This window comes from Schistocerca serialis, chromosome 2 (assembly GCF_023864345.2).
Source record: "Schistocerca serialis cubense isolate TAMUIC-IGC-003099 chromosome 2, iqSchSeri2.2, whole genome shotgun sequence".
Classification (NCBI taxonomy): Eukaryota; Metazoa; Arthropoda; class Insecta; order Orthoptera; family Acrididae; genus Schistocerca; species Schistocerca serialis.
In genome coordinates, this window is record NC_064639.1 from 586,241,362 (window position 1) to 586,266,968 (window position 25,607).

The following is a 25,607-nucleotide window of genomic DNA, read 5'->3' on the forward strand; positions in this document are numbered from 1 at the left end:
GCAAGAGCCATGAATTGTCTCACTACATTTCACATTGATTCCTTCTCACATTTTCTTGCAGTGTGCAAGATGTCCCAATAGTACAATCAGTTAATAGTTCCTTGACGGACAAATCCTTCAAGGTCAAAGAAAATTATCAGCATGGCTTTGGCATTTGACCTGACCTGATGAGTTTTTTCCTTGGAGAACCTTGCCTGACCCATTGTGAAGACTGAAATTTGGACTCAACATCGTAACCATAGACCCATGTCTCATCACCAGTCAAGATTCTCTTAAGGAACATTGCATTCTCATTTGCATGACCCAGAAGCTCCTCACAGATCATTAGGCAAAGGTATTTTTGGTCTTAACTCAAGAGCTCGTGGGACAAAATTGGCAGAAACTCAATGCATTCCAGAATGCTGTGTCAGGATTTCATGACATGATCCAGCTGAAATGTTACGTAATTCTACAATCTCTCTTAGATTGGCACGCACTATTTCATAGATATTCCTGACATGAGCATTGTAAGTAGATGTCAAAGGGCATCCTGAATGAGGGTCATTTTTAACTTCCATCCACCCATTTTAAACTTGTGTGAACCATTTGTAACACTGAGTATGGCTTAAGTATTCATTGCCGTAGGCTTCCTGCATCAATTGGTACGTGCCCTCTACCAGGCTGTTCTTTACGTCTGCCGCCACCGACATTCTGCTTATGTCATCTGCTCAGATTCCCTGAGCACCATCCAGAGCCTCAGTGATCCGTATCCGGTTCACCCTTTCGTGCACCGGATCCAACGCTCTCTTCAGCAGCTGGTGGACGACGGTTCTCCGGTTAGCTTTATGTGGGTTCCTGGCCATGTCGGTATCCCTGGAAACGAGGCTGTAGATGCCGCGGCCAAGGCTGCGGTCCTCCAGCCTCGGACAGCTTCTTGTTGTGTCCCTTCATCAGATTGTAGCAGGGTCATTTGTCGGCGCATTTTATCGCTGTGGCATGCCGATTGGGCTGCACTTATGGACAACAAGCTTCGGGCCTTGAAATCTCTTCCCGCGGCTTGGACGTCCTCCTCACGCCCTTCTCAGCGGGAGGAGGTAGTTTTGGCCCGGTTACGAATTGGACACTGCCGGTTCAGCCATCGCCATCTGCTGACGGCTGCGCCGGCACCGTTCTGCCCATGTGGGCAATTGCTGACGGTCCGCCACATTTTAACGTCCTGTCCGGATTTTAATACACTACGTCTTGATCTTGGCCTGCCATGTACTGTAGATGCCATTTTAGTGGATGACCCAGGAGCAGCTGCTCGCGTTCTTCATTTTATCAACTTGACAAACCTGTCTAAGGACATTTGATTATGCTGTTTTTTCAATCGTATGCCTGTCAATCTTTTATCGTGTTTTCCCTTTTAGTTGCTGTTTTAAATTTGTGCTTCGTGGTGCATTCCTAATGTAGTCTGGGCGCTAATGACCATTGAAGTTGTGCGCCCAAAAAAAAAAAAAAAAAAAAAAATTGGGTCGTCTCTGTAAAGATTCACACAAAATTTAATGCAGATGCTTTGCTTCTCTAACCCTGCCATCTTGAAATTTGTGAACTTTGCGACACAACGCTCTACTCAATTCAGCGCTGAAGAACATCTAACAGATGTACAAAAATGAAACTTCCGGCAGTTACACATTAAACACAGGAATACCAACTGCATTTCGCTCCAGCACACCATTGGGGCAAAATTACGAATGTTCTGGAATTTTTTGAACAGACCTCATGTATAACCTGAGTAAAATATGGTAACAAAAAGTACTTTGTGAAATATAAAAAAATTAAAAAGTAAAGGTAACAAGTCACTGAACGGTTGCAGCATTGAGTCATTGATTGGTACACAAATGAAACTGTAAACATTGCTTAGCAACCTTTTCATCTAATTGATTTTCGTATCAAATGCCCAGTGATATTCAGTGAGTTATCTGTACTACTCCTTTACATATTTATTTTTCACACAGGATTTTCTGTTATATTTGTTTGCTATATTGTTCATAGCAGTTGATCCACTTTCATATTTCATTATTCATTAAAAGGCATACTCCTGTGTAAACACACTGTAATTTTGTATTTTATTCCTCCACTCATCTGACCAGAAATCCTGTTTTTCCAATGTGTGTCTTACGAGGAGCAGTTTGACCATTGCGCCCCATTTTTCTTTAAACTACCCCCAGTCAGTCATTATACTATGTGGACTGCTGCTAGCACTTTGGAATGAGATTGATTCTTTCCAGATTTTGTGTTGTTTTTTACGTCAATCCTTCACAATGTTAGACGGTCACTATCCATCAGTACATGAGGTGTGCCTGATTTGGTTTCGTGTTAAAATGGTGGAAATGTCCCTAGTGTGTGTGTGTGTGTGTGTGTGTGTGTGTGTGTGTGTGTGTGTGTGTTTTTACTAAGGTGACATACAGTGAATAGTCCACATTCGAAGTTGCTGAGCTCTCCTTAATGACCCATTCCACTGTGATTGTAACATAGTGCTGCTTGTCACCCCCTCACCCACCACCCCACCCCACCCCTTCCTCCTCATTTTATAGTGGCAAGTCCACTTCTTGTGACATCTAGTTGTCAGTTATGTATTACATAGAAGTGTCTGGATACTGCTGATCAGGTAATGTGTAAGGTACATGGAATCATACTTGCAGGATATTACTACATTGACTAAGAAAATGCATTGAAGTGCACGTTATCTTTTATGTGTTAACTGCGAAACATTGTACATGTAAACTGGATTCCTGAGACATTGTATCTTGGTTTTTAGGCAGTACACTGTGGACTACAAGCTTGATACATACCTCAAGATAGCAAGGTTGTATCTAGAAGATGATGATCCTGTTCAGGCAGAAGCTTACATAAATAGAGCATCACTGCTCCAGGCAAGTTGCCAGATATGCCATATTTTTGTGTTTTTGGGGGCTCTCATTTTATCCTGTGTTCACTGATATTCCTGTTGTAGCTTGTCGCAGGCAAGAGTGCTTTTGCATTATTTGAAATCTTTAGTATTGGAGCTATTTCTGTTGGTGCTATTATACAAGGGTAAGTCAATTATTATCTGCAGTGTAGTTACATTTTTGTTTATTTTGGTAGTACTGTCGTTTTATGTTGACACATGCTTTGTTTATTTGTTGTTATATCTTTGCAATTTTCAAGCTGCTAGGTTAGTTTCGTTATTACTGCCGTGCTGTTAATTGTGGCTGCTCTGCTGTGTATTTGCACCAAAGGGGAGCAACGTTCAGTGATCCGTTTTTTGTGGTCAGAAGTGTATCAGGGACCAAAATTCATCAAAGACTTTCGGTACAGTACAGGAACGGTGTGTTGCCACAACGGAGTGTTTACAAATGGATTGAAAAATTCCGAAATGGTCGCACAAGTTTTACACATGATGAATGAGCCGGACAACCGTTTACCGCCACAAATGAAGAAACTGTTGAGTGTTCAAATGAAATGATTATCTCTGGCAGATGATTAACTATTGACGAAGTGGCACATTGTCTGCAATTTGATCACGGCTCTGCCTACGAAATCACTCTTAACAGACTTGGGTATCATAAAGTTTGTGCGAGATGGGTCTCAAAACAACTCACACAGTTGCATAAACAAACACACTTGGACATCTGCAAAAATCATTTGGATCGCTATGGTAATGAAGGGGACAACTTCTTAGACAGGATCATTACTGGTGACGAAACATGGATCCATCATCACAAGCCGAAGAGTAAACTGCAGAGTATGGAATGGAAACATCCAAATTCACCATGCAAGAAAAAGTTCAAGACCCAACTGACCGCAGGAAAACTGATGCTTACGGTTTTTTGGGATGCACAAGATCCAGTACTGGAACATTATGGGGAAAGGGGCACAACAATAAACAGTGTATGTTACAGTGAGATGCTTACAGCCAGACTAAAGCCTGCAATTCAAAGCAAATGCTGAGGATTCCTGTCAAATGGTGTTGTGTTGTTGCATGACAATGCCCATCCGCATACTGCTGAAACGCTCCAGAAACTCAAATTTGAAGTACTGGATCATCCTCCGTATAGTCTCAGTCATGCCCCTTCTGACTATCATTTGTTTGGTCCATTCAGACAGGCACTAAGGATCTGTTGATTTGCCTCAAACGAAGCAGTGAAAGAAGCGGTGAATTCCTGGCTTGCAGTTCAACCGAGAACCTTCTTTTATGAGGGCATCAGGAAGCTTGTACGATGGACCAAGTGCGTTGAAACACAAGGAGACTGTCGAAAATGATGTTCTTGTAAGTTTCCTATTTGATTACAATAAAATTTTATAACTACTTTGCGGATAATAATTGACTTACCCTTGTAAGTAACCTGGCAATTATTTATATAGGAGATGATGCACTTGTCATACAGATGTGAATGAGAAATAACTTCATGATAATTTCCAGGTCAGCAAAGACTCTTTGTTGTAAAGTTCATGAAGTAATGCACTCCTATCACAAGAAAAAGACATAGTAATAGTGTTTCTAAAATGTTACGCATGATGCATGATAATACAAACATATTATATGCTCTAATAAATATTTTGATGATAATTTTTTGTATTTCTATTTTGATATTTCAGTTACTCTCTCTCACTAATTTCTGTCGACTATTTCATATACAGGCTGAATCAAGAAATGAACAGTTACAGATTTATTACAAAGTCTGTTATGCTAGAGTACTAGACTACCGCCGAAAATTTATTGAGGCAGCTCAGCGTTATAATGAACTTTCTTACCGAACCATAATTCATGAGGATGAACGTATGACTGCATTAAGAAATGCACTAATATGCACAGTCCTTGCTTCAGCAGGTAATACATTTTTTAATAATTAGCCACATATTGTGGATATATCATTATTAAAAATAATAATGTTAAATAATGTTGTGCAATATTTGTGTACTGTGTGTACTAGTGTAAAGATGCTATTTTCTAACTTACTTCAGGTGAATGATGGCGAGATCTCCTCTCCCTCCGCTCTCCCCCCCCCCCTCCCCCCCTCCCCATTTTCCTCACACTCCTGCCCCTCTCTTTGTGAGTGGGGGATGGAGGGGTTGGGAATTTTTGTAGTTCCGTAATGATATTTTCACTCTGCAGCAGTGTGTGTGTGTGTGCTGATATAAAATTTTCTGGCAGATTAAAATTGTGTGCTAGATTAAGCCTCGAACTTGGGACCTCTGTCTTTTGAGGTGAAGTGCTCTATAGACTGAGTTATCCAAGCATGACTCAAGACCTGTCCTCACAGCTTTACTTCTATCGGTACCTCATCTCCTACCTTCCAAACTTCACAGAAGCTCTCCTGCAAAACTTGCAAGTTTAGCACTCCTGGAAGAAAGGATATTGCAGAGACATGGCTTAGCCTGGATGATATTTTCAGAGTGAAATTTTCACCCTGCAGTGGAGTTAGCACTGATATGAAAGGTAGAAGATGAAGTACTGGCAGAAGTAAAGCTTTGAGGAAAGGTCATGAGTCGTACTTGGATAGCTCAATTCGTAGAGCACTTGCCCATGAAAGGCAAAGGTCCAGAGTTCGCCTTGGTCCAGCACACAGTTTTAATCTGCCAGGAAGTTCCTGTAGTTGATTGTCTTTAGCTATGTAAGTGTTCATTATCTATTTCCACCAATGTTGACAGATCACACATTTTAACTTAATGTCCCAATGCTGTATGGATGTAGTATACATCATATCAAAAAATTGTTATTAAAGCTTTGATGTACTTTGTATGGAAATAATGCTGAGGCTTCCGAAACTGCCTTTATGTAGATATAGTGCACACATTAGAAAGTCATATAAAGACAGGTTAAAATCAATCCCTTAGCAGTTCAGTGAAATAATACTAGTAAGGGGAAAAGCCACAAAAATACATTTTTGCTGAAAGTGATGTATGGTGATATTTCAGAAACGTAAGTTTCTTTCTTGGGATCAATAGGCTTGGTAATAAAAAGATGATTGGCTCTCAGCAATACCAGAGTGTGAGAACATTCAATCCCACTTTCAGACCTATGCTCACTGGATAAAACATTAATTACCCCTTAAAATAGCACACTGGCTACTTTGGAGGTGGTGTAGAACTGGTACCAAGCAGTGCTGTGACACTCCACTGCTGACAAATGTCATGACATTGAATTTTTGTTTGTTTGTGTTTGTGGGGTGGGACAGTCAGTTGTATGGAATCAGTGCAGTACAGTGTGGAGGTAGGACGGAATGGTGGATAGAAGCTGTTGTTTGGAATGGTGTAACAGGGCCTAAGAAAAATAAATGTAAGAAGATCCTAACCTACAGGGACTGGAGACGAGTGTATCACCTTGTTGATGACAGTCAGTTTCAAACTTGCCAGACAGTGCTGTTTTCAGTGAATGCAGGTCCACCTCAACTAATTTCTGAGTGAACATCACAAAGGGAACTGAATGTAATCTAAGTTTTGAGTTGGGTACCTTACAAAAGACCATTGCTCACAGTCACACAAGATGGCAAGTCTTTAGTGTGTCAGGCACAGAAACTGGACAATTGCTTACTGCAGGTGATTTTGGTCAGTCGCATCTTAACTGACCCTTTTAATCATATGGAAATTTCTGGACTACTTGAAATGGTGCATGAAACATAGCAAGCAACATCTCGTTAGTTAAGCAGCTATGCAGGCTCTAATTATCGATTTGGCACTTTATCTGTACATGGGAGACATGAGCAAACTTGTGGGCTCACATCACCGAATTGGACAGAAGGTGGGGATTTAACATCTCATCAACAGGCAGGTCATTGGTGATGAAGCACAAGCTTGGAATGTTGCACCCTTTCAAAGGAACCATCTTGGCATTTGTGTTGAGTGATTTCCATAAATCACAGAACACACACATCTGGATGGTCAGACATGGATTTGAATCCTTGTCCAGTCGAACATGAATTGTAATAACTGCTGTCGTCTCGCGTGGTATTACTGGATGAACTCTCAACTTGCAATTATGCTTCCGCATCAGCTGTAGAACATTTCAGAAAAAATGAAAATTTTTGCCAAACTGAGACTTGAACCCGAATTTCTCACTTGCCACAAGTGGTCGTATAACCAGTTCGGCCATGCGAGCATGCTGCCAGGTATTACTGAACTGAGATCATTATCAAAGATGGAGACGGAGTTATAAGGTTTAGCTTGATGTGTCATGAGGATGGCTTTTATTTATTTATTTTAAGTGTGCTTATGCAATACATTTAGAGATTGCATCAAAAGTTTCATGTTTAAATGTTTGAGGAAAGAGGATGGAATAAAATATAGAAATTTTCATTTGAAAGTTGTATTGCTATCATAAAATTCTCCACCAAATAAAATAGACATTTGGTTCTGCTGTAACACTTCTCGTCATTTCTCAATGTAAGACTACTTATATTTCAGTATTTACAAACTAGTATTCTGTGGGTTTTATGGGATTTGTGTGGTATATAATTAGATACCTGCTTTTACAAACCCCTTTACAATTGTCCCCATTGTAGTCAGTTAATTCGTAGTTAGTATGACACTTTGGTGGCAAATGCACTTAACATTTGTCATTGTTGCTGTGTGCTTTGTCTAAAAACTATTTGCTCCTCCTCCTCCTCATTTTTATCCCTGTAACTAAAATTCACAGTAACAATGGAACCTGCCAGTCTAAATGATATTTCAATTAAAATGGACAATCTGAAGACATTTCTCAAGTACGAAGTTTATTTAATTCACTTAGGAAATATCATGCAATACAGTTATGAGGTAGTATTTAAATATAGTGTTCAACAGTGATTTGCTATTTGTCTATGTTTAATCATAAAGATAAAAACTTTACTGGGAAGGAAGACTTCAAAGATATTTGAACAAACCTAGGAGATGTGTGGATGTCTATTGCACACATTACTGTTACTGACTGCTTTTTGTAATTGAATTTTATTTATTTCATCTGCATTCCTCCAGAAGAAAATTCCATGAGACAGCAGAAAGTTGTAAAATAAGACAGTGGGAGATGCTTTTAAGTGCTAAACATGCTTAATTTGCGTGTGACTTCATTTTGATATTTTATCCAGGTAGAATCACATTTTGTTTGTGACTCACCTCCACAGCAAAATTTGCTAACGCATGCCTTTGCAGTGGTACTGAAATTGGAGACATTTGCTTCAGATCCAGATGGAGGAAGTATTTATCGCCACCAATATATGATTGGCATGGGAAAGAGAGGTGGTGGTGTATAGTTTCTGATCGCTTGACTTGGCACCAGTATCAGGAATTAAATTCCAAACCTTTCTGCAGTGTTTCATGGACTGGGGGCACATGACACTATTGATTGTGAACTTGTCAGTTGGATGGGGGTGTTAAGTGTGGTGGTCCACTTTTATCTGGTTTAAAGGAGTGAGCTATATGACATCTGGTTTCACCCTCACTCTTATCTCATCGTACAACACAGTGACTCTCACTCACACACTCTGTAGTCACCTACACCCAGTATATGATGGAGACACAACTCTACACTGCATAAGAGGAGGCCACTGTGTGTAAAGGAAGAAAACTCTTCCTGATTTGGTGCCTGAACTTGTGGTTGGGACCTCCCGGCCAACAATGCCATATGATTTTTCATTTTCTTCATTTGATGTGTGTCCTTTGTCATCTGTATGAGTTATCAGCAGCTCCTTTTTTTCTGTTTAAAAGTTCATGAGGTGAGTCTTTGTATCGTAGTATGTTTAACACACATGACAATTTTAGAACAGAGTTATCAAGTCATTGGAAGGTCATTTACATTAGTTCATTACAAAACTGGACATAGTAATGAATTTTATGAGACTCTACCTTTAATGCTTCTCCATTTTGTTCAGTTCTATTTCTCTGGTGTATTAAGTCTCTGTAACATTTTGATTTATGTTATCAAGGCAAGACTATACTCAAATCCACGTTACACTGTTGTAGCACATTTGAGTAGCATCAAGAACCTAGCAATTTTAGTTTAATGTTGGCTGACTGTACAGGGAAATTTTTCTGGATTACTGATTACCATGCAGCATGAATAAATTTTCACTTGAATATAACAGTATGTGCAATGTAAATACGCACAGTACTTCAAAGTAGTTAACTTTTTGACATGTAAAAGCCTCACCAAAGAGACATATGACAATAGAGAAGTTTGATGGAATGATAAGAACAGGCCTAAAGGTAGAAATCCAATGTATAGTAAAGGCATTGAGTGATTGAAAGATGCGCACGTGTGCCTCTCCCCCCTCTCCTCCCCCCCTCTCTCTCTCTCTCTCTCTCTCTCTCTCTCTCTCTTTTTCGCACACGCACACACACCCGTGTGACTACATTGTGCTGACTGACAATAGTGTAGCTGTGCAGTATGTATTGTGCTGTAATTAACTTTCATTTTGCAATTTAAGCAAGTGTGCCCACTCTCATTTGTTAGACAGCTGAAGTACTTATTGCTAAGCATTAAGTAAAAAATAGGCAGTAGCCTTTAGACACTAATAATATGTTTATGACCTTGTCCTCCTGAAACATTATTATTTATTTGTTCTAATATTATAGGCCAACAGCGAAGTCGTATGCTGGCAACACTGTTCAAGGATGAGAGATGCCAACAGTTACCAGCATACTCCATTTTAGAAAAAATGTATTTAGACAGGATCATTCGTCGCTCAGAGCTGCAAGAATTTGGGAATTTGCTTCAACCACATCAGAAGGCACTTACTCCTGATGGTGAGTTTCCTGTCTAGTAAATATTGTGTAATAAAAGTACTAGAGATATTGTGTAATAAAAGTACTAGAGATAAAGGAAACAGAGACAGAAAATATGCAGTAATTGTAACACATTTTGTGCGTTGAACGCTATTTTGTCACAGTCACTGGTATTTTACTGAAACTGGTATGGAGCAGAAGAAATGTAAGATAATGGATTTAACAGAAACAAGTGTTAGAATTCACATGCTTAAAGCAGTAGGTATAACGGATGCTGATCAGTAACCAAAAAAATAAAAAAAATTGCACCTGGATCAACCCCTCTCACAAGCTAGTGTGCTATGTATTAAACTATATGAGTAGGTTATATGTATTATATAACAGAGGTCTAAAATCTATGCCCTGAGTATGGGAGAAAAATTTAATACCCATAAGATACTTCTAAAATGCTTACATGTGTGAAACTAACTGCCACATAGTTTGGTTTGCTATAGCGGCGGCACTCTAGAATCACATCGGTACTTGAATATTACAAGATTTTTGCCTGAGAAGCCTACAGTTGACACTACTGTTCTTTTCAAAAATTCCACCTTCTTAATTTTTGAGACTTTATGCACCAGAGAGTAATATTGTTGTTTATTTTACAATTATGAACTTCATGAATTTAGTTATAAAGTATTGCTTAACAATAGTACTGAAAGTGCTACAAAAATTATGAAAATTGTGCTTGAAAAAATGAGTGTGTCTGTCAGAATTTAAAATTTGTTGGCCAAGACCTCTGTTGATAAGCTGCAGTTATGGCTTTGTAAAAGGAAAAAAAGGCTTTGCTACTTTCATGAAAAGATGCTCTTATTCTACAAATATCTTCAGTATCCTTACAGTTACTCACCCCTCAGTATTAAGTTGCATGCCATAAAGCTTGTTTTGGTATCTCAGACTGTTACTGTTCAGGGGGCACACTAAATATGAAGAAAAAATAAATAAATTTGCCAAGAATTGGCAACTGCATCACTATTATGAGTGAAACTGGGTCATTCTTTGTGAGAGACTTTAATTCAGTACCTCATCAGTTTTGTGGTGAGTTGATGTGAATTTTCAATTTTTGTAAATTTTTTGCAGGTTCCACAATCTTAGAGCGAGCAGTCATTGAACACAATCTGCTATCTGCTAGTAAACTTTATAATAATATTACTTTTGAAGAACTTGGGGCCTTGCTGGAAATTCCTCCGATTAAAGCAGAAAAAATTGCTAGTCAAATGATAACAGAGGGCCGTATGAATGGATACATTGATCAGATTGATTCCATTGTTCACTTTGAAAGTTTGTATATCCCGTTATTGTTTTTGAGTGGTGTGAAAAATGATATTTATATCTTAAAACCCTTGTTTCTGTTTGTGTCATGGCTTGTAATTTTTAATTTCTTCCATTTCAGCACGTGAAGTTCTGCCGACATGGGACAAACAAATACAGTCACTTTGCTACCAAGTTAATCAGATAATTGAAAAGATAACAAATACTGAACCAGAATGGATTGCTAAGGCTCTGGAAGAACAAATGATTCACTGATAAGCCTTGTAATGGATTATTTGAGTAACGTTGTTCCTTTTGTCACTCTTTTGTTATTAAATATTTTCACGAAAAATATTTGGTTTTACAAATTCCTGCAACTACCTCATTATGTATGTATAAAACATAATTTTGCATGGACTTTGATAATACCTTATTAAAATGACATCACAGGTTAGGCAAAATTGGCAGCACCAGTATTAATGTTTCTAAACCTGTATATACTGTTAGGCAGCATGCATACATTCTTAAAACATCTAAATAGAAACAGTTGTACATGGTATCTGTATAATGTCCACACTGTACTCGCTATAAAAGGAATATTGATAAAATTCAGAAGTGTCTAGTTTCACAATGGAATGATATTTGGGCTACTATTTTGACACGTTGTGTTCTAAAGAGATTAAAAAACAAATTGCTTGATCTTGTCAGACTGGCTACTTCAATGCGGGAAATGTATGAGTGGATCAAAGAGTGTTAGGTAGTCAAAAATGCCACCAGCAGCAATTATTGACATTTAGTTAGTGCTAAAGCACTAGGCTACAAATCTGAGGTCTAGCATTCAAACCTCATCTGATCATAGTTTTTTGTGATACTTATTGCTTCTGTCACCTTTGGCATTCTATGAAAAATTAAAAGTTTAAAATTTTCAAACCAATTGATGGGTTAAGAACAGTTATACCTTACATTAGTCTTTGCAACTTATTCTCAGATTTGATACTACTCTAAAATTTATGCTCATTGTATCACTTCGACATCTGGTCTACTGGCAGTGTGAAATTGAAATGAAAGTAAGGTAACAACAACTGACTTTTGTTTGAATTGGAATAACTGTAGAAATGTATTGACAACTGTATCCTGTTTTCGGCCACACACTATTGATTGGATCTATTGTAACCAAAGCTGACCAGCCCTTTTTATCCATCCTATACAGTGGATTAGACTTCTGTAAATTTTCTTAATTGTCCGAACAAGCTGCTGTTCCTGAATCTGGGCTGTTCAACTTGTAAAATTCCTACTTGTAGTCAACCTGTAGCTGTTTCTGAACTTTTTTATTGCAGTTATAAGGCTTTTTCATTGACAAAGTTGTTGAGACTGGACTTCTCTTCAGAAGGAGCAAATTCAAATTGCCATTCTGGCAGCCAGATTCGTATTTACCTAAATCCTTTCAGGCTAATACCAGAATGGTTCCTTTAGCCTGATTAGTTTCTGGTCCCATACTTACCTAGTGAAGTTAATGTTCCACCTCCGAAGTACTTTACAAGAAGGTAAGAGCTAATCTTCCTTTTTGACTGTATTAGAACAGCAATACTTAAATATCAACTTTACATCTGTGTCTAAAACAGATTGCGTCCAAATGCTGTATTTTTTCCTGCGTATTCGTGCTCTATGAACCATTAGCATCATGTATGAAGCGTAAGCTATTCTACCGTGTATAAATAGACGAACATGAAATTTTCTTATGGAATCAATTGAATTTTGATATAGTTACACATTTATCATTCTAGCTACTGACTACTTACAGAATTGTTTATCACTTCTCATTCTGATGCTAAACATACACATTTACTTTGTAACAAAAGAAACGCTGTAGTAACCAACAAAGTGAACTGATTATGTGGCCAGGATGGCAGCACAATTGTGTTTATGCACAAGAAATAGGTTTGGGAGACTGTAACAGTGAACACTTGGGTATCCTTACAAGTGGAATACTATCAACATGCCTGTACACCTGTGTCCTGCATAGTACAACCAATAAATATAGACACACTTCTGCTGCAGTGGTGAGATAGCCAAGTGTGTATAGTGTCAGACTGGTGCACTATAGGTCATAGGCTCAGTGCTAATAGTATAGTTTTATTTTTGGTGACGTTGAACTATGTTGTGTACATGACCAAAATAAGGGTGAAAGTCACAAATTTTAGATGTTGATTTATGACTGCAAAACTAATATTATAGAGACCAGACTGTAGAATGTTCATGACATAAGTTCCCCACAAATTTCTTGAAACTTAAATGCTCTTGTGGGTAGATGTCGGTCATAAAATGTTGATGGTGCAGGAGCAATTTATCTTACTGATGTTTGTATGAAGTGTTACTCTATAAATTGTAACAACTTGTATGCACCTTCTGCGTATTGAATATCGAAACAATTGTATTTTTATCTCCCTGCCACCTACTTTGTAACCAGTGCAATGGAAGTGAAAGTGTGGTAAGTATGAAGAAAAAGACAGCAGGGAAAAGCATTCTGTAACTGGGTCAAACCCACAAACTGTAGTGTACTAACTTGTGACATGACACACTAAGCTATGGTGGTGAAGCCAATGGATTAATTGCCGGTAGGCTTACCTTTTTATCTTTTTATACAGGAGATTCATGCTTTGATTCTTGTTGGCAACAAAGTTATTTATCAAGTTGACTTTAAACTTCTGGTCACTTGTAATTTGTTTAACCACGTTTTGTGCAACGAGAACTGAACCTGTCATTTGTCATTGAATTGTGAGGGCAATTTTTAATTCTTTTAAGAATGCTCATACTTCTTTCAAAGAAGCTGTAGTGACAGGGAATGTAAGAATCAGTTTGATAAACTTCATTATAGATTCTTGAAGACAATTGTCCGTTATGAATTTAAAAATGTCTGTGGATGATAAGTATTTGTCACGGTAAACAATTTAGGCTGTGACTCAACATCTCCACTGTATGATGAGTAGCAATCTATCCTTTCCTCATAGTGTTGTCATTATTCCATACTGGATTTTCCTTTTTAAAATCTCTAACCTACCTATACAATTAAAGGATGTAATCTTGTTTGATTTTGTCGAATGGGTTTTTTCCCATCTCATAACCCAGTGCTGTGTTCCTTTGTTACCATTTTCTGACACTTTACAATGCTGCCTGTCTGTCCTCCTTTCTCTTCTTTCCAGTGTTTAATTTGTCGCCTTCCAAACTGCACCATACACTCTCACTTACGATCACATTTTGTAACCATCTTGTCCATGTGCATCACAGGCTTACACGCTGATTGTTGGTGCAGCATCTCATATGCCACATTACTCCAGCCGATATCATTAATCCTAGACCTCCAAATTGGTCACTCTTCCTGTCTCCATTCCATTTCGCACATATTAGCCTCACTTGGTCTAGTCACATCTGCTGTCGCCCCCTTCTTCAAGCATATTCACCCACAGAACTGCAACCCACATTACAGTCTGCGTATTTATTTTTTCTTTGATCTCTTTGTGTTTTCACATCGATTTCAGCTGGTTTTTACCTGTTACTGTTGGCTCACTCCCTCAGGTTTCATATTGTTTCCCCATATTTCATTCAGTCCATCCTTCTCATGATTTTTTCCCCTGTATTTTTGTGAATTTTTTGAACATTCTTCTACATTATTTACACCATCCATGCCAATACAGAATAGTTCTCTTATCCCTAGCCAGAAACCTGTCCCACTTAACTGTTCCTGCCTATTTGTTTCGCTTATGGACCCCCCATCAAATTACCTGCCTCCAGCTGCAACCTCTCGTTTCACAAAGACCTCAATCTGTTTAGATTCCGCCAATCCTTATCCCTCAACAACATAATCCTCAGGCCCAAATCATCTTGCAGTATCTCCTCTCCATCCATAAAATTCTCCTGCAGTGGTATCCCAAATTCCTGGATCCCATCTCACACATGGAAATTTTTGCCTTCCAGGAACTAGAACTACATGCACTGCACAACCTCAAAAAACACTACAATCTGTTCACCTCCTACTCCCACCTTGGATTACAATTCTCCACCACCTCTACAATAACTTCCAAATCTTCCCCCACATCCTGTCAAAACTGACAAACCCTGCCTTGCAGACCTACTATACAGGGTGGTCCATTGATAGTGACTGGGCCAAATATCTCGCGAAATAAGCATCAAACAAAAAAACTACAAAGAACGAAACTCGTCTAGCTCGAAGGGGGAAACCAGATGGCGCTATGGTTGGCGCGTTAGATGGCGCTGCCATAGGTCAAACGGGTATCAACTCTGTGTTTTTTTTTAATAGGAACCCCCATTTCTTATTACATACCGAATTTACATGAATCTAAGCCGCACTCGAATCTAAGCCGCACCTGAAAAATGAGACTCGAAATCAAGGAAAAAAAATTTTCCCGAATCTAAGCCGCACCTGAAATTTGAGATTCTAAATTCAAGGGGAGAGAAAAGATTTAGGCCGCACCTCCAAATCGGAACAAAGTTGGTCTATTATAATATGAGACACAATTTAGGTCGAATGAATGACGATACAGCTACAGTAGTTTGGTTCAAGTCGTAAGCTTAGCGGTTAAGCTTTACGAGGTAGCCATTGCTATGCGTCAGGCACTCCGTCTGTATTTATACGGATACCCTTCCTTTTTCACGTGCTTCGTCTGGTTTGAATTGGTTGCTCACTTTTCTTTGATCTGATAAGTGTCGTTCTCTTTGTTATAGGTGTTCACGTCACTCTAAGCTGAAAATGCATTATTGTACTGTGTCATTCATTGTTTATCGCATTCTGATAATGAGTGCTTACGACCTGTCGCCACTCGCGGCATGGCTTGCTTTTGTGCGTGCTACCGCCACTTACAATAAAAAAGAGAGAGGAATTATCTCATTAGCGAAACAATGGCAAGAGACTGGTATTTGTTGTTACTTACACTGCTGCTTTCATTGATAATGATCAACAAGAACCAAATAATAGACTGCGTATGATAGATGTTCTGAATGAAAGTTTGCAAAGATTTTCAAACGGAGAAAAATTTTAGTTAGACGCCTCCCGTGTACATTACATTCTTCACAGAAATTAGTCATCTTAGATTTAAAAATCTAGTCAGTTGCCATGCTTCATTTTGACTGTATCACTATTAGGCATAAGAATACTATGAATATAAACGTGACATGATATGTATATTCTTCCGCATTTGCTGTTGTCTCACACTAGTTTCGTAGGTTATTTGGCAGACAGGATTTAAATGAGATAAAAGCAAACACAAAAGAATACTTGGCAGAATATTTATATTCGTATTATTCTTATGGTGAAGAGAATACTGCATGCGATTCACAATTCATAAGAGTTCCTATTAACAACCATATCTTCTCACAGGTAGGAAAAAATTCAGAACGTAGAGTTGGCCATATTGACAAACATCCCAAACAGTCTTGCTAGTCCGATTTTCGTAGTACATTGAAATGCTGCTACATTCGAAGATGAACAATACAGAATTTGTATTTACTTCATTCGATAATGTATGAAAATGCAGTGGTCGAAACTTGGGGCGGAGAAAAAAAATCTCGTCTTCCACCTTTTTTTTTTTTTTAAATTTATTTACTGACGCAGAGGTTTTGGCACTGGTATTTATCTTTGTGCCTGTAAAGCGTGTCTGTGTAGCGCTACATATATTCGACGGCAGAAGTTAATTGTGGCGGCACCTACCAACATTTTTCAGAACTTCCGCTTACTTTGCACTCGATTCTAAGCTGCAGGCGGTTTTTTTTTTTATTACAAAAACCGGAAAAAAGTGCGGCTTAGATTCGAGTAAATATGGTATTCGTGCAGTACGTAAGGAAATATGAATGAACCACTTCTTTCGCTTTGTGATAAATGGCGCTGTAATAGTCACAAACGTATAAGTACATGGTCTCACGTAACATTCCGCCAGTGCCGACGGTATTTGCTTGGTGATACATTACCAGTGTTAAAAGGGACTGTTTACCAATTGCAGAAAAGGTCGATATCGTGTTGATGGATGACTGTGGTGATCAAAATGCCCAACAGGCATGTGCTATGTATGCTGCTCGGTATCCTGGATGACATCATCCAAGTGTCTGGACGGTTCACCTGATAGTTACGTTATTTAAGGAAACAGGAAGTGTTCAGCCACATGTGAAACGTCAACCACTACCTGCGACAAATGATGATGCCCAAGTAGGTGTTTTAGCTGCTGTTGCGGCTAATCCACACACCAGTAGCAGACAAACTGCGCGGGAATCGGGAATCTCAAAAACGTCGGTGTTGAGAATGTTACGTCAACATCGATTGCACCTGTACCATATTTCTATGCACTAGGAATTGCATGGCGACGACTTTGAACATTGTGTACAGTTCTGCCATTGGGCATAAGAGAGATTTTGGGACAATGACAGATTTTTTGCACGCGTTCTATTTAGCGACAAAGCGTCATTCATCAACAGCGGTAACGTAAACTGGCATAATATGCACTACTGGGCAGCGGAAAATCCACGATGGCTGTGACAAGCGGAACATCAGCGACCCTGGCGGGTTAATGTATTGTGCGGCATTATGGGAGGAAGGATAATTGGTCCCCATTTTACCGATGGAAATCTAAATGGTGCAATGTATGCTGATATCCTAAGAAATGTTCTACCGATGTTACAACAAGATGTTTCACTGCATGACAGAATGGCAATGTACTTCCAACATGATGGATGTCCGGCACATAGCTTGCATGCGGTTGAAGCGGTATTGAAAAGCATATTTCATGACAGGTGGATTGGTCGTCGAAGCACCATACCATGGCCCGCACGTTCACCAGATCTGACGTCCCTGGATTTCTTTCTGTGGGGAAAGTTGAAGGATATTTGCTATTGTGATCCACGGACAATGCATGATGAGCTGCATCAGCACATTGTCAATGCATGTGCGAACATTATGGAAGGCGAACTGCTTGCTGTTGAGAGGAATGTCGTTACACATATTGCCAAATGCATTGAGGTTGACGGACATAATTTTGAGCATTTATTGCATTAATGTGGTATTTACAGGTAATCACGCTGTAACGGCATGCGTTCTCAGAAATGATAAGTTCACAAAGGTACATGTATAACATTGGAATAACCGAAATAAAATGTTCAAACGTACCTACGTTCTGTATTTTAATTTAAACAACCTACTTGTTACCAACTGTTCGTCTGAAATAGTGAGCCATATGTTTGTGACTATTACAGCACCATCTATCGCAAAGCGAAAAAAGTGGTCCAACTAAAACATTCATATTTCTTTACGTACTACACGAATATGTAATAAAAAGTGGGGGTTCCTATTTTAAAAAACAGTCGATATCCGTTTGACCTATGGGAGCGCCATCTGGTTTCCCCCTTCAAGCTAGACAAGTTTTGTTCTATGTAGTTGTTTCGTTTGATGCTTATTTCATGGGATATTTCGCATGGTCACGATCAATGGACCACCCTGTATATATCCCACCCTCAAAAACTACCTCCCACATCCATACAGAATACAGAACCTACACAGACCAAAAGCACAATCATGGACCTTTCCTGCAAAAGATTTTACCCCATAGAAGTACCAATCCTTTCCAAAGGCCTCATATTTTGCCCCACTCCCAAATTAAATTATGCAGGACTTGTTAATGATCTTCTCTCCTCCTCCCCTTTTTCGCCACCAACACTACCAATCACACTCAACCAAAGACCAATGTTGAACCCTGCCTGACTCAGTTCACTCCTCCATCCAACTGTCATCCACTACACCACTGCCCTCACGTCATCCTCTGTTAACTTGCCATAATTTCTTAATCTTAAAAGTTGCCTCACCATCGTGCCGCAGACCTTACATCTGCGTAAAGAACTGCAATCCTCCACAGAAAAACGGATCCTGACCTTATTATCTCATCTGCTGACAAAGGCTCCACCACTGGCATTTTGAACCACAAGAATTATGTAGCAGAAGGGCTCCATCAGCTGTCGGGTACGTCCACTTACCAACCCTGCCCCCGTGACGCCATTCCAGAATTGCAGCAGGATCGCCAGTCTCTTCTAACTAAATCCTTAGGCCCATCCCAGGATTTCTCCCCAGTCTCTCTCTCTCTCTCTCTCTCTCTCTCTCTCTCTCTCTCTCTCTCTCTCTCTCTCTCTCTCTCTCTCTCTCTCTAAAACGCGGGCGGAACTTCCCCTTTCCTTGCGACGACCCGCATTGGGGCTGGGTGCGGACAAAAACCAGGTCACCTATCTTAGCATGGTAGGGGCACCTGCCTCGATTATATTTAGAGGCCTCCCTCTGATGATCAGCGAGAATATTATTCTTGGCCCTCAGTTTATTCTCCTGGAGAACGGCTGGCAATAAACCATTTATTCTCCATAAGTTGGACAATGGGGAATTCACCTGATATGCAAACATCAAGCTATTAGGCGTGGTACCGGTAGATTCATGATTCGCTGAACTAAACGCCTGATTAATCCACCGCAAGGTCTCGCCTCACTTGGCGTGGGCACGCGCATGGTAAATACACAAAGCAGACTTGAGATTACGATTCACTCTTTCGGCGAAGGAAGGTTGTGGGTGATAAGGGGTAGTAGTAATATGTCTGAACCCCCGATTAAAGCAAAATGCCTTAAAATTACAGGATACGAACGCCGGAGCATTATCCGTGACCAAACTCTTGGGCGGACCAAACTACAACATGACCTGAGTAAGCTGCTGTATGGTAATCAAAGCAGTAACTCTGCGACTGGGTAACAACGGCTACAAATACATACTTATTACCCCTCCTGGTGCGTGGCAGGGGGCCGATATAATCCACAAAGACTCGATCCAGGGGATATTCTTCACGCACAGAATGCAACAAACCCCTACGCGGACCCGAATCAGGTTTAGCCCTCTTACACTCATAACAATTGTTGACGTAAGCATGAACATCACGATACAAGTGAGGCCAATAAAACTTCTCGTGTACCTTGGCCAGAGTGAAAATATTTAACCACCATGGGAACCAAGGCTCCAGGAAGACAGATCTTTAAATTGCGACCATCACGGTCCTGCTTACAAAGCACGCGGTCACGCAGAGTAAAACCGGTAACGACCTGACCTTGCTGAAGTTGCTCATAAATGCCACCCAAATGCGGATCTCTCCTCTGTTCGCCGTCTAAATCACCAGACAGACTGGGCATTTCAGTGAGGACAGCACAAACCTCGTAACTAGGTTGACACGGACCGGACTCTTGCTCAGTAAACATGTGACTCAAGGCGTCTGCAGTCTCATTATCAGCACCCCTAATATATCGGACTTGGAAGCAGAAAGCCGACAGCCGCACCGCCCACCTGGCAATACGACCAGCCTTACGGGGGTGGGCCAACCCCCAACTCAGAGCCTGATTGTCGGTTTCTAAGATAAACTCACGGTGGTCCAAAAAGAAAAGAAATTTCTCCACCGCAAACAACACAGCCAAGGCTTCACACTCGTAGACAGAATAATTACTTTCCGCTTCAGTTAGGCACCAAGAGGCATAATCGATAGGGCGTCTTTCCCTCTCCTGTTCCTGCAATAGGCGGCAGCCAACCCAGCATTGGAGGCATCCGTCTGCATGATAAAGGTGTGGTTAAAATCAGGAATAGCCAGAACAGGAGGATTAGCCAAGGCGGACTTCAGAGCCTGAAAGGCACGCTGCTGTTGCTCTCCCCACACAAAGGCTGAGTTCTTTTTATGAAGACGGTTAAGGGGGCAGCGAGTTCAGCAAAGTTAGGAATGTGCTTATGAAAAAAATTGACCATGCCAATAAATCTGGCCACACCAGACGATCACGGGGGGGCAGGAAAGTCCCTAATAGCTTTGGTTCTCTCATGATCAATATCAACCCCACGAGCCGAGACAACATGCCCCAGAAAAGAAATACTAGGGCGACATAAGGTGATTTTGGATGATCTAACAGTGAGACCCGCTGACCTTAATCTGCCAAATACTTCCTCTAAATGCTGAAAATGTTGAGAAAATGACTGACTGAAAACCACAAAATCATTCAAATAGTTGTAAACACATTTAGACTTGATGTTGTGAAGAACATTATCTAGCAATCGGGACAACACGGCTGCGCCAGTAGCTAAACCAAAGGGGACACGATTGAACTCGAAAAGGTACCAGTCCGTACAAAAGGCCGTAACATGCTTAGATGACTCAGCAAGAGGGATCTGATAATACGCCTGATTCAAATCCAGGATCGAAAATATGGTAGCATATGGTAGTGCCTTGGAACCAACAAAAACAGTTATGCAAATCAGGCAACGGCATGGACTCAAGAATAACCTTCTTATTGAGTTCTCGGTAATCCACTACAGGCCTGAAATCGGTGCCGTTCGCTTTAGGGACCAAAAACTTGGGTGAGGCATAAGGGGAAGTAGATGGTGGAATAACACCCTCTTGCAGCATTTGCTGGAATTTATCCCTAAGGACACGCATCTTAGGAGGCGATACGGCACACGCCGAACAGGGATGTCATCAGTTAGCTGAATTTCATATTGAATGAGATTCGTGGCACCAAGCCGAGTAAGAACGTCGGGAAACTTGCCAACTAGGCGCCCAACCTGGAGAGCTTCTTCGGCAATCAAGTGAGCCAGATCCACACCACCTTCCTCACTACCTTACTGCCAATTACAAGAACAAAACCCAATACAAACCTCGGGGCAAAACTTAAAATAAAACTTGGCCCCCCCCCCCCCCCCCCCCCCCCCCGCCCGCCCGCCCCCGAGTAATCAAACACGAGCCCGGTATGCTGAATAAAATCACAACCCAATATTAAAGGAGTGCTAAGCTTATCGGCCACAATAAACGAGAAGGGCCACGAGAAACCATTAATCGAAACGCTCCCACGCACCACACCAAAAATATGCAACACGCGACCATCAGTTAAACGAAATCTACTCTCGTACGGGCGGGAAAGAGAGAACCTGCACAAATGCTTAAACTCGTTGCACCATTGCCTGTCAATAATGGATACTGAGCACCCGGAATCCAACAAAGTGCAAACAGGCTCCTGACCAATCCTAGCATACTCATATGGAAGGGGAGGGATTTTAGGAACAAACAGTTACCATTAAGGAGCCAACTCCCTTTACGCTTATGCTTATGAGCCCTCCCCTGCCAGTCCTGGCGTCATCTAGGAGCACGAGGACGACACTGCAAGGAACAGTCGCGACCGAATGCTGGATCGAGCCACAGCTAAAACAATGCCGCCTCCTGTTAACCAAGGCATCTTGCGGGGGGGTCTGGGCCCTTGGGCTGCAGAGGCCAATTACTAACCAAGTGCCAGTCAGAAGCACAACGGAAACAGCGGTGCTTACTACCCTCCAAAGTCAAAGGTTGGGGTTCAGATGTGATACCAGACGATCGCACCGACAAACCCTCCAACTGCCATTGCACATTGGTTAAAGCAAGGAAATCAGCACATGAAGTAAGCTCAAAAAACTGTTGATAAGTAGTGGGACGCTGCAGTAAAACCAAAGCAGCTCTGTCCTGAGGTCGCTTACCATCAAGAAGCACGGTCACCACTTCTTCCTCAGTCATGGCAACATCGAGAGCAGAGATAGCAGTATGGACACGCTCAAAATACTGGGCTAATGTTTCATATTGCCCCTGTACCTTCCAAAAATATTCATGGAGCAATTGATCGTGCATACGTGCAGACAAGAAGTCCTTTAGAATGCGCTCACGCACGGTAAACAAGGATCCCCTGCCCCGCAGCGCCTCTGACAACATAGCTGCTAAACGACCTCTAGCCAGGGTGTACAACACAGACAAAATAATGGAATGATCAATACGTAACGCATCAGCATGAACTGACAGCTGAACCAAAAGCCCCAGAAACACCTTTATCTTTTGCAAGGAGTCCACGACTAAAACTTGTACCTTGTGCAGTAAGGCAGTCAAAGGATGTGGTAAACGGGAAAAACTCTCAGAAACCGCAGATGTCTGGCTATTAGTGACAGTGTGCTACCTATTGCCAAGACTGTGCTCCTGACCGCTTTCCCCAGGTAACTCGTCCGCGTCCGAGGCCGACTTCAACAAATGCATTTGCAGCAATTGCACTAATGCCGAAAGTTCATTAAACTGAGTAACATTTTTAATCAAAGCCAGCGACTGCAAATCAGACAAATAACGGGCATAATGGGACAGATGGGCTTGCAAACGTGCCACTTGGCAACACGTAGGTAAGTCTGACTCAAATAGGGTTACGGTTGGCTCCAAACTGCACAAGCTACGAGATATATATGCATGCGACTCACCGACTGGCGGAAAAACCTCAGGACGGATATGTACAGGAGCATCAATACTCGCACGCAACCGTGCCGCTAACTCTGGCACTGTCCTACCGACTGGGCGCTCACGCAGTTGTAATTCGTGAACAAACTGCTCCTTCTTCAAATACTGTACCCCCGCACACTACCTAGCGGACATCATGGCAGCTAAACAAAAAAACACACGACCAATTAATAACAAAACATACACAAAACAAGTTAACACCAGAATAACGTTAAATATATAAAAGGCAAAGGCTGACCCAAAGGAGGACGTGGCTCTGCTACCAGTGAGCCGTGGTAGGGGAACAAGGGGGAAACAAATGGTAGCACCAAAATGTTTTCTTTAACAGGGTGGCTTTATTGGAGTGAACAGTAGACAATGAAATTTAAATAACAACGCTCTACAAATATGGCTTCACAGGTAAGATTAAATTTATGATTTTTTTTTAAGTAAGGTACATCACCCAACAGAATGCCGAGAAAGACGAACACTGGGGTTTGCCCATGATTATGACACAATCATAACAACAAAGATAATCATCTTAGCTGTAGCATGCTGAAACACACAAACAGCACCAAACTACCAAGGACGGAAAAGTACTTCCCTGTAAACTATATCCGGGAGCAGCACAGCCACAAGCTCCTGCCAAGGCGCAGTCCAGGGAAATTGCCGCGAGAAAAATGATCCAGCACAAGTATCGTCACCCAGACCTCAGCAAGGCGCAGTCAGGCTGGGCAGGAAAGCTGGTAATCAGGCGACGACTCCAACCACCGACCCGGGCCAGCGACAGCGCGGAGGGACCCACCATCCGACGCAAAAGGCAATGCTCGTGCCCAAACTTGACTGCCCACGCACACGCCACCAGACAGAGACGGCGCCACCAACCACCAGGAGGCGCCCCGCAACGGAGAAAGAAACACCACTCGGAGGCCCAACGATCGAGAATCGATTGGGAATACCGCTGCCATTTCACAAAACTGATGCTCTTCTTGGTTTCAAAATTGCACCTACTGTTAAAACATGTAGTTTTGTGTTGAGTAAGAGCTTAGAATTAGTTGTAAAGCCAAAGCAGGAAAAAGAAATGATAAGAATGCTAAGTAGGCCAGAAGCACTATTGAATGACTGAATCCCAATTAGTGGCATGGTGAAGATAACTATCCCCTCCTCCTCTGTATTAGGGGCATGACAGCGCATTTCATTGCCTGTCCGCCGCCCCCCCCCCCCCCCCCCCCCCCCCACTCCCGCCCCCATCCACAACAACATATAGTAATTACATAGAATTTACTCAATAATAATATATTTTTTGGAAAATTTGGTTTCTCTTGGAGATCATTTGGTGCCCAGGGCATGTAGACCTCCTTGCTGCCCCCACTACCTCCCCCCACCCCCCCCCACCCCAGATGCCATTCAGCCCTCTATTCATCATCTGTGGTGATGTTTTGCAAAAGTCTTTTAACTCATTGTATTTACGATATATTATCTTAAGACCTCGTAAACTGAAATTCCAGTGTGTAGTAAAAGTTTGACGTGCAGTCTGAATCCTTAATTTTCCGAGAGTTTTTTCTTTGAGGTTGTGCTAAAGAAATGGTAGCAACATGCACTACTTTAACTGGAGTGTGGATGTATGTAGTCACGTGACCAAGGCAGTTCCTCCTATTTGCTTTTCCAAGTATTGTCACATGCCCAGTGCATTATTTGTCTAAAGAATCATACTGGTGGGAGCAACAAAAATAGTGTGAGGAACAAGTGCTGGGAAATGGAGGTCAAGGGGAGAGAATCTCATGTCAGTAGTAGTAGTAGTAGTAGTAGTAGTAGTAGTAGCAGCAGCAGCAGCAGAAGAAGAAGAAGAAGAAGAAGATACAATTAGAAGAGTGCAGGTTTTCTGTAGTACTGTTCATGAATGAATAATGCTTGTAATAATCATTTAAAAAGTTAGTAATAAACTGATGTCAGTGACATTAATGTGCAGTATGTATGTATGTATGTATGTATTTCACTTACTGTCAACAATGAAATAAGGTTTACATATGACAGGCTACCCAAAATACCAGAGAATTACATTGTACCAACCAGTCTATCTTTTACCTCAACTCTGGCCATTTGCACCAAACATTTTTCCTCAATTGCATCAAAACCTTGCAGTAAAACTGCCCATTTACAGTTTGAATAGCAGGAAAAACTCCTTATGCCCCCCTGCCCACCCAGTGGGACATCTGTGGCATTCCTCTGGATCCTAGGGCACGTTGGTATCCACAGAAACGAGGCAGCCGATATAGCAGCAAG

General features: G+C 41.1%; 1 protein-coding gene across 2 annotated transcripts in view; it reads left to right on the forward strand.

The window, feature by feature from the left end:
- The window catches only part of LOC126457605 (COP9 signalosome complex subunit 4), a 75,774-nt gene extending 64,433 nt beyond the window's left edge, over window positions 1-11,341 (forward strand). Inside the window, exons 5-9 of one of the 2 annotated variants that reach the window (XM_050094053.1) lie at window positions 2,780-2,894; window positions 4,600-4,831; window positions 9,550-9,720; window positions 10,819-11,019; window positions 11,132-11,341. In XM_050094053.1, coding sequence (XP_049950010.1) covers window positions 2,780-2,894; window positions 4,600-4,831; window positions 9,550-9,720; window positions 10,819-11,019; window positions 11,132-11,265 — 853 coding nt within the window. In that variant the 3' untranslated portion in view covers window positions 11,266-11,341. The remainder of the gene's footprint in view (window positions 1-2,779; window positions 2,895-4,599; window positions 4,832-9,549; window positions 9,721-10,818; window positions 11,020-11,131) is intronic. The other variant, XM_050094054.1, reaches the window with a different exon arrangement.
- The last annotated feature ends 14,266 nt before the right edge of the window (window positions 11,342-25,607 follow it).